This window comes from Gadus chalcogrammus, chromosome 19, assembly GCF_026213295.1.
Source record: "Gadus chalcogrammus isolate NIFS_2021 chromosome 19, NIFS_Gcha_1.0, whole genome shotgun sequence".
In the NCBI taxonomy this organism is placed as follows: Eukaryota; Metazoa; Chordata; class Actinopteri; order Gadiformes; family Gadidae; genus Gadus; species Gadus chalcogrammus.
In genome coordinates this window covers 16,332,705-16,342,293 of record NC_079430.1, presented here as the reverse complement: position 1 = coordinate 16,342,293, position 9,589 = coordinate 16,332,705, and the positions used below count along the sequence as shown (strand labels likewise).

The 9,589-nt window shown below is 47.6% G+C and overlaps 1 protein-coding gene across 1 annotated transcript; it reads right to left on the bottom strand.

Annotated features, from left to right (window-relative positions):
* Positions 1-951: 951 nt before the first annotated feature.
* Positions 952-9,368, bottom strand: dcn (decorin). The gene is made up of 7 exons (XM_056579036.1): positions 9,296-9,368; positions 5,488-5,600; positions 4,464-4,677; positions 3,416-3,529; positions 2,825-2,918; positions 1,810-1,948; positions 952-1,210 (listed from the first exon to the last, which is right to left on the bottom strand). Exons 1-7 carry the CDS (start codon positions 9,366-9,368, stop codon positions 1,010-1,012), a joined length of 948 nt encoding a protein of 315 aa, XP_056435011.1. The 3' UTR covers positions 952-1,009.
* Positions 9,369-9,589: the final 221 nt, after the last annotated feature.

The following is a 9,589-nucleotide window of genomic DNA, read 5'->3' as shown; positions in this document are numbered from 1 at the left end:
ACACAACACTGAAGCAAGCACGAGAAATCACAACGGAATAGAAGACAGCACTTTTATCTCTACTTGAATCGGGTTACAAACAAGATAGAAATATCTCTTAGGTGTGCAGATTGGTAATGGTACACTCCATATGGCTATTCCTACGACTATAGTAATACATAGCATGTTCTTAGCATACCGGTGAAAACCCAAGTTAATCTCTTCTGCCGCCTGCTCTACAGGCCAGCCTTCTCACAATTAATTCACATGATGACTTAGGCTACATTTAATCCAACATTTCCAAAGTTCAAATTTATTTATTTTTCAAAGTGGTGACACTGCTGTGTCATTTCGTTCCCGTATTTAACTTTTTTTTCATTGACGTGAATTGCGCAATAACGTAGATATGTATTATGAAGCGCAAACGACTTCATCTGTTGTATTTCTCGGTAAAAATGGTTTGGAAATGCACTACATCGTCGTTGTGGCTTCAGGAACGCGGGCTAGCATAGCGTCGCCAGTGGACACCGTTGGTGAAACACGTGATACATATTGAATGTTGCTGATACATCGCACACTACAACAACAACAACAACAACAACAGCAACAAGAGCCTTCCCTACGGAGTGAACTCTTTGAGCTTGGGTCGGAGGTCAGCGACCACTGGGGTTGTCACACATCCAAGTCACTGGAATGATTGTCTTGGGGGGGAGAGGGGGGAGGATCAGTGTCGGGGGGGGGGGGGGGGAGAGAGAGGGAGGGGGGAGAGGGGGGAGAATCAGTGTCGGAGGGGGGGAAGGGGGAAGGGAGGGGGGAGAGAGGGGGGGGATCTGTGGCAAAACAGGCACTCTTAGAAAAAGCATTTCTGAAAAAAACAAAAACGCAATGATTCTCAAGCACGCGTTTCCCCCAAAAGGGGGAGGATGGATGGACGTGGGAAGGGGGGGGAGGGAGAAAGTGGGAGGGAGGGAGGGAGGGAGGGGTGACGGGTGTGAGTGGAAGGGGCCGATTCCGTGTCGTTAGTTTCTATCTACTTCTTCCTGTAGTTCCCGAGCTGGATGGCGGAGCGGTCGAACACGCAGCGGAAGGTAATGGGCTGCACCTCCCAGTAGGGGACGGGGTTGCTGAACAGGCTGATGCCGGAGTACATGGCCTTCTTGTAGTTGAAGGTGGGTGGACAGAAGTCTTCCGTGCCGATGGCGGCGATCTTGTTGGCGTGGAGATACACCACCTGGTGGAGACGGGAGACCGGGAGGTGTGTTTACGCGGCGCCAATAGACACTGATGTGTTTTTTTTCGTGCAACGGCAAATTGTGCAGAGTTGTTATTTTTTGGTCATTTAAAGGGAAAGAAATGATCACGAGTGAACAAATGAGAAGCACAACTAATGCTGATGGAAGCTTGTGTTTACGTGGCTTAAGCCTGAAATGGGTATAATTAGTAAACTCCAGCAGTAATAGTACGTATTCAAACCAAGAATTTAACATGTTTTTTTGTAACACACTGGTGATTATGTTGCCACATCTCTCTCTCTCTCTCTCTCTCTCTCTCTCTCTCTCTCTCTCTCTCTCTCTCTCTCTCTCTCTCTCTCTCTCTCTCTCTCTCTCTCTCCCTCCCTACCCCTAACCTTACCCTAACCCTAAACCCTAACCCTACCCTAAACCTAACCTAACCCTAACTCTAACCTACACCTAACCCTAATCCTTACCCTTACCCTACCCTAACCCTAACCCTAAACCCTAACCCTAACTCTAACCTAACCCTAACCCATCACCCACACTCCCTCCCTCAATGGGTTAGATGTTAAATATAAGCGACGGCCGTCTGTACCTGGATGTACTTGTGCTCGGGCAGGCCAGGGGGCACCGCGGTCAGGGCGTTGTTGTCCAGGTGCAGCTCCCTCATGTGGGGGACGTTGGCCAGGGTGCCATTCTCCACCATGCTGATCTCGTTGTAGCCCAGACCCAGCCTGCAGGACCACACAGGACACGGGAATAAACATGGGAAAGGAAACGAGTGCACACCGAGTGCGGACTTCGCCTCATATTTGTAGCACGCCACAAACGAGAATTTTCTTATTTCGGATTGTGTGCCAACTCTGTTATTTTGCATGAGTGCTATCGACCGAAAACCGTTCATCATATGCGACCCACCTTCAAAGGAGAGTTTGGCATAAGAAATTAGCTGTACAAAATCTAGTGAGAATAAGTAATGACGGTAGTTTGTAGTACCAATGATTATACGGGATAGAACACATCACAGCTGCAAGACATCGCTTGAAGTGATGCATTGCACAACTTTCCACTCCTTAGAACTCATCTCTTCCAACATAAACAATTTGTGCCGAATAAAAGTCTTCTTTGTTCTCGTTAGAAGCGTCTGTTTACCTCCCCATTGCCATCCCAGCAATGATCTTTTAGAACATAGCGCACGCATTTATCTTTTATTTTATAAACAAAACGATGATTTTGATTATCCCGAAAGTATTGTTTGGGTCTGTGGTTGGTCCCAGCACTTGGGATAATACCAGTTTAATGTCATGCCATTCACAGAAAGTAAAGACAGACTACCTAGGGAAGAGTTGGAGTTTATGAGTGAACAACAGACAGACAGGCCGACATAGATAAATAGATAGATCATAGATCGATGGATGACAGATAGATATATAAATAGATGATAGATTGATAGATCGATAGATGATAGATTGTAGGTAGATAGATCAATAGCTAGATATATGATCATAGATAGATAGATAGATAGACAGATAGATAGATGTAGGTGTGGATGCGTGGATGGATGGAGGGAGGAATGGATGTATTAGACAGATGGATGGATGGATCCTTACTTTGCCAGACTCTTCAAGCCCTTAAGGCTGTCGGCCATCACCTTGCTGATCTTGTTGCTGTCCAGGTGGAGTTCTGACAGAGAGCTGGGCAGTCCTGGACAATAACCACAACTTGTTAGGTTTTAAACACAAGCATAAACCAAAACTGTATACGGCCGGCCTCATCTCCCAGATCTGTGAAGGATGAATCATCGAATCACAAGGCAGCCATTGATTGGCTACAATGACTAATCTTCCATTTTTAATATTGGGCTTCATTCTCTCTAATGTAATCTCATTGTTTGAGTTTATATAAAGAAAGCCCAGACTATGTCTCCTGTTTTCACAATCGACAGTGTTTTTGAGGTTGCATTTCCCTACGGTCCCATAAGCTTGTGAGTGGACCTCAGTACTGCTGTAGAGTTCAGGGCTGATTGCAAGATGATTCATCCCTCTGGCTTGTTGTTATTAAACATATTCTCATAAGATGTTGTGTTTTTAGACAGGCCTATACTCTGAGTTTAATGAAAGTGTTGGATAAAAAAGTGTCACTTTGGTATAACCACTTTGTATAAAATAGTATGAAAATTATAATTAACTTAATAACTTTACCTTTGGGGATCTCTGTGATGTCGGTGTCTGCAATGCGAATGTAAGAGACCCTTTTCAGGTCAGCAAAGGCACCATTCTCAATGGAGCCGGTTTTCAAAGGATTAGACCCCAACTCTGGAGAGGAATCGAGAAAAAAACACAAAGGAGACAAAATAAATCGATGTGGGCAGGGGAGGGCCGAGAGTGAGGGGAAACCGAAGAAGAGAGACATATTCTCATTCACCGAATCCTTCCACATCCTCCCCCGGCAGATGGGTCACAGCAACACACGGCCGACACATGAATAAACACATTTGTTTTGTTACGGCCAAAACAAAACTGCTCGTCTGTGTCCCAGTGGAGGGGCTGGTGGAGACAGATTTTGTCTGCTTCGCCCCGATTGGTCACGAGGGCGACGTGACGGGTTGCGGTCTTTCGGTTCAGGGATCCGTTAATTTGTGCGTCGAGGGACCACAGGTCGACCCTATAGGTCTGCTAGGAGGGGAGGAGGGGAGGGGGGGGGGGGGGGGGGGGGGGGGGGGGGCGGGGAGCAGCCAGAGAGCGACAGATGGGGAACTCGTTTGAGATTCCTTTCTAAATGCAAAACCCAGACGAGCAGATGCCGCTATGGAACGCTAAATCTGAGTGGGCTTCAAGAACAATTCCTGAACTCCCGAAATCTTAAAAAGCTAAAAGTGAAGCCACCACTAATAGCAGTGATCTGACCTAAGGGATAGTGAGGGAGGGCTACTCGACACAAGGCACGATAGTTAGCTTTGTCTTTTTTTCCCTTTCTGTAATTGGTTTGATTCAGTTTTACAAGGGTGCGTTGCCTTATTGTTTGCATGCAGTTGCCTAGCAATGCAGGCTCCACCTCCTCAGGAGAAGCGCTCCGTGAGCCTGTTAACACAACCGACGGAGGGGAGGTGCTCTGGCTACGTCCAACAACCCCAGCTCGCCACGTTGTCCATTAGTCAAAACGGTTCCATATGAGATCATCTCCGACCCCCCCCCCCCCCACACACACACACACACACACACACACACCACCACCTCCGCCTCTCCGTACCCATGACGATGAGATTGGCCATGCCCTGGAAAGAGGACTTCTTAATCTTGGTGATGGCGTTTTCGTGGATGCGGAGCTCCTGCAGACTCTTGGGCATGTTGGCTGGCATGTCCTTGAGCATGTTCCTGGAGAGGTAAAGCCGCTGGAGCTTCAGCAGGGAGCTGAAGGCCTTGGGGTGGATAACGGTCAGCTTGTTGTTCAACAAGATCAGGGCCTGGGGGGGAAAGAACATGGAGGGGTGACTGGTGGTGACCTCAGGGTTCACCTTTGGAGTCGTACTTCATCATGCGTCAAATGGCGGGCTAAGGCCTGGGCCTGGGCTGACAGAGGGGAGGGTCAGGGTGAGTTTGGAGTTGATTCGTGTAGATCCTGGAGAAACGCATGCTGAACGGGAGGGAATGCAGGAGAGGGCCTGCCAGCGTGCTAGCTAGGCCTACATTCCCTTTTTGAGGGGTCGTTCTTTGTTGACGTGGAAAGCACACTGGCTGTCAAACTGAGGTATTTATTGACATGAAAGCCAAGCTATGTGAGTTTAACAGAGTGGGACTGGGAGATGTAAGGGGTGCATACTTTCCATGCACCTGGGCACTGAGTGAAAGGCTGGTGAGGAGGATTCAATGCTTCGGGATAATAAACAGAGGAAGTCGAGTCAGAAGTGTTATGGAGCTGACGTAAGGCTCTATAGCTCCAAGTAATGGAATCAGACCAGTACTTGGCTAAGTCCTAACTTAGCCAAGTGTGAAACTATTGTGCACGCACACATACAAAAATGTCCATCAACACTTTATACTTTCTTTTGAGTTTTATGTCTTTATAGCCAGCAAAGTAAAGTGCATCTTGAGTTGCACTTATACCGTACTCCTTCATTTTGAACAGCTAGTCAGACAGGAATGCTGAATTCAACCTTATATTTACTTGGGCCATTTATTAATCCAATATGTTGAGGTTCCAGAAGTACCCAAGCATCCTATCTCTTTTTCTGCAGTCTCGCAGCGTTCGCAGCTCCACATAAACGGTTCCTTACGTGCAGTCCCTTGAGGTTCTTGAAGTCGTTCTCCTTGATCTCTGTGATCTTGTTGTTCTGCAGGTCCAGCATCGTGGTCTCAGCTGGGATCTCCTTGGGGATCTCTGTCAGACCTGGTTAGAGACATGAGAATCGGTTACATACTGTGACCAATGTCTTTGTTTCACAGGAAGAAGTGAGGCATTTTTTGCTCAAGAGCAAACCGCAGGTAGACCGCAGACATTGAGGTCCGAACCAAGAACCTTTAGGCTAGGAGTCGAGCACCCAAACTACCAGCCTAGCAAGCACCTGAATTTGCTTGTGTATTTGCATAACTGTGTTTGTTTGTGTGTGTGCGTTTTCTTTGTATGCTTGTATGCGTGCCCGAAGTGTTTGTGGGTCGACAGGGGGAAGTAACAGCTCAGATTTCCCAGCAGGCTCTGTGAGAAAGGGCAGTGGGCCCTGACAGTCAGCCCTGGGTTTGATGGTGATGGGGTTAACCACACAGTGACCTCAACAAGAAATCAACACAAAATGGCTGGCTATGGCTCTCGGGAGTCCTTTAGACCGTGATGCAGAGCTCCTGATGAAGCGGAAAGTCAAGTGAACGGATTCAACTGTAACCATTTGGATGGATTGAACCCAGCTAGGATGCAGTCGCTGGGAACCCACAGTCCTGGATGAGTCCGGCCTTGAAGTTTTAGAAAACCTGTCTTTGATCAGGCCCCGAGTCTATCCACAAAACAGTGTGTGATAAAGCCTTGGTAGGTCAACCTCCAGCTTAAGGAGCCGCCACAAACAGAGGAAACATGGGCTACATTGTTGGAAACTTTCATGCAAAGACTCATCCTCATCACAAAAGTCTACAGTGGCGACACACCAAAACCAACAAACGGCTATTGTATTTGCCCTTAAGTGAAGAGACAGTAGAAATTGTAAGGCAATCAATGCTACCCTGGATATTGACGCATGCTAATGTAGCACTGTCAGATGTGAGCACATCCTGTATGCGAACAAACATTTTTTTAAGCAAAACTCGATTCAAACCGGGCTCCAACTCATAACCTGGAGAGAGGTTAGGGATATGTTGGATTTGAACGGGCGAGTCACCAATTAAACACACCGAGGAGACGTAGAATAAACTGTTTGGTCATATGAGCACTGCACTTACTGTCTTCCCCAGTACACACAGGTACACACGGTGTAAACATTCGGGCTTGGAAACTGCCCTGACCGATGTTAATTAGACTCATCCAACCAGGGGCGGTGCTTTGTCTGCTACCTCTACATCTGCGAAGGTGCCTTGCTTAGAATCTCACAGCTGCTTGCTGTGAAAAAAACCACTTTAAACGTCTGCTTCTCTTGCCTTCTTTTTCCCTTGGCCTCATTGTCTCTGTCCTTTTTCTCCTCTCTGCTGCTCCATCATATTGTGCAGACGTTTAGCATAACCTTCAGCTGTCTTCGTTCCCCTGCGTCTCCCTCCACCCTTTCCCTGTCCCAACACTCTAAACATGTGTTTGCTCAATATGCAGAGAGCTTGTCTCGATGTAATGGAAGGTATTATAATTGTCCTAGTAAACAGTTTACAGCAGAGTCCATGGTTTCTATGCCTTCATGGCAACAGAGTGCCACAGCCTCTGGTAATGAGGTGTCAGGAAAGACCTTCAGTTTATCAAGCCTCGACACAAAGAAGCAATGTGGTTCACGTCGTACGTGTGTGTGTATACGTATTACGTAAGTGTGTGTGTGTATACGTAAGTGTGTGTCTGAGACAGAGAAGACAAGACCTAACATGAGGATTACAAAGGTTAACCTAATGGCGTTGTTTGGGAACATTAGGATCACATCCCACTTCGATATACCATGCACTCGCTCTCCTCATCATAATGCTTTACTCCACGCTTCGTGATCTTTGCAAACTCTCCATTTCATTGATAGGGAAATCCGGTGAATGATTGCTTGGTATGCTTACGGTTTGTTCATCAGCATTAGTGGAAGTGTGTAGCATTTCCTCTTTCTGGGTTGCGTTGAACTAATTGAGTGTTTGTGATTGTGTGTGTGTGTGTGATTGTGTGTGTGGGTGTGTTTGTGTGTCTGTGTGTGTGTGTGTGTGTGTGTGTGTGTGTGTGTGTGTGTGTATACGTATGCCTGTGTAGGGACTTTCTCCTTTGTGTGTACACGTCACCAATGGACGGGCTGGTGTATGTGTGCACATGCGTGTGCACGTGAGTGTGCAGAAGAGTGTGTGCGCAAAAGCGTTTGCACGCATGCCAGCAGGTCTGGGGAACAGATGCAGGCTGGGGGCCAGGGGGGCCCACGCCGGAGATGAGAATCCACCAGAGCTCGTCTCCGGGGGCCACGAGCGCGCTGGAGCCGCGGCTGCTGAGCTGAGGTAATGGAACCAGGGGTCCCCCGCATCGGCCCCGCCATCTGTCTGTCTGACGGGGCCGCTGCCTGTCTGTCTGTCCGTCCGTCCGTCCGTCCGTCCGTCCGTCCGTCCGTCCGTCTGTCTGTCTGTCTGATGGGGGCCGCTGTCTGTCTGTCCGTCCGTCCGTCCGTCCGTCCGTCCGTCCGTCTGTCTGTCTGTCTGTCTGTCTGTCATCCCCGCCACCTGTAGCTCCCTGGCTGTGATGCAGTACCCCGTCTGTCCTTCTATGTGGCGGTTTATGTGTCTGTCTGTCCATCTGTTTGTCTGCATGTGTGTCCCTATGTCTGTGTCGGTCCATCTGTCTGTGAGTCTGTTGTCTGCCTGTCTGTCTGTACGTGTATCTATCTGTGTGTGTCCCTATGTCTGTCTGTGTGTCTATCTGCGTGTTTATATATCTGTCTATCTGTCTCTCTATTTGTGATCATCTATCTCTCTCTCTGTCTCCTTGTCTCTCGTGTCTGTCTGTCTGTGACTATTTCAACACTGACTCGCTTCCAATCAATGTGTTAACAGACAGACAGTCACATGGGTCTTCCTTATACGATGGTTGTGGTATTAATTAAGTCAGTGCCAATGATTTTGTAATAGTGACATCATGACGCACGTTGTCTCTCTTTAACCTCTGCTTCTGCCACATGGTCAGAGCATGTTGAATCTGGTGTACAGATCAGGATAGTGTTGTATAACAGTGCGTAGTTCCCCTCTCTGTACATTGTCATGCTAAAGGAAATTGTGAAAAAATATGATTTGAAGCTAGAGTCATGGTTAACAGGCAGGAACCCTTGGCGTGAGGAGCCGCTCATGGTGAAAGGTTGATGTTTGTTCGGCAGCAAAGTCGTAAATGCTATGAGCAACATTTGGATTATTTTCTAAAGATTTCTAATGCAAAACAACATTATTTTGCACAAGTGCTCAAAGTGTGGGAACAAGACATCTCAAACTCTCAGTGGAAGGATCCAATAGGGGCAAAATTAAGAAGGAAAAATAGTGCCTACAAGGGGAAAATCAGAGAAGCATTGAGGAAAAAGTTGTGTCAAAGTACGCCCCGGTGTTTGGAACGCTTCGCCCATCCCACATCGTTCTTTGGGTGGAATTAACTAGCGGAAGATTTGCACATCTAAAGGCATAAACCCTTAGAACGTTCCGCCTTGGATTGGTACGATTGCCGAGACACTTCCATGGAAACTTGGAAGGAAGACCTTATAAAATCAAGTGCTGTCTCTCTCTCCAGAGAACCGGGGAAATGAGTCAACCCAGTAAAACGACTTCACCCTTTTAACTAGACTCAGCCGTTGGTGATTCTACCCCAGAGATCAACCACACACACACACACACACAAACTTGGAGTGTGCAAAGAGTCAGAAATCAGTTCAACGATGGAGCTTCTTTAGGGTAGCTCACCGTCCAAGTCTTTCACCCGCGGAGGCCAAATCGGCTCGTAGCGACCCGGGTTTCTATTCCAAACTGCGGTCATTTGCAACTAGTCAGTCAGTCACCTCTCTCAACCCACTCTAGCGTCCATCAAGGCAAAGAAAAGCCACAGAAACAACCCCTTGAAAACACCTGATTCCGTCTGTGACCTAAACGTTAACAGTTTAGGAACGCCGGGAATTCTATCACTGAAGCGAGCCGGCGTTTGATTTAGCGGTCTGTGCTTTATGAAAAGGACAAACAACACACAACAAACATCACACG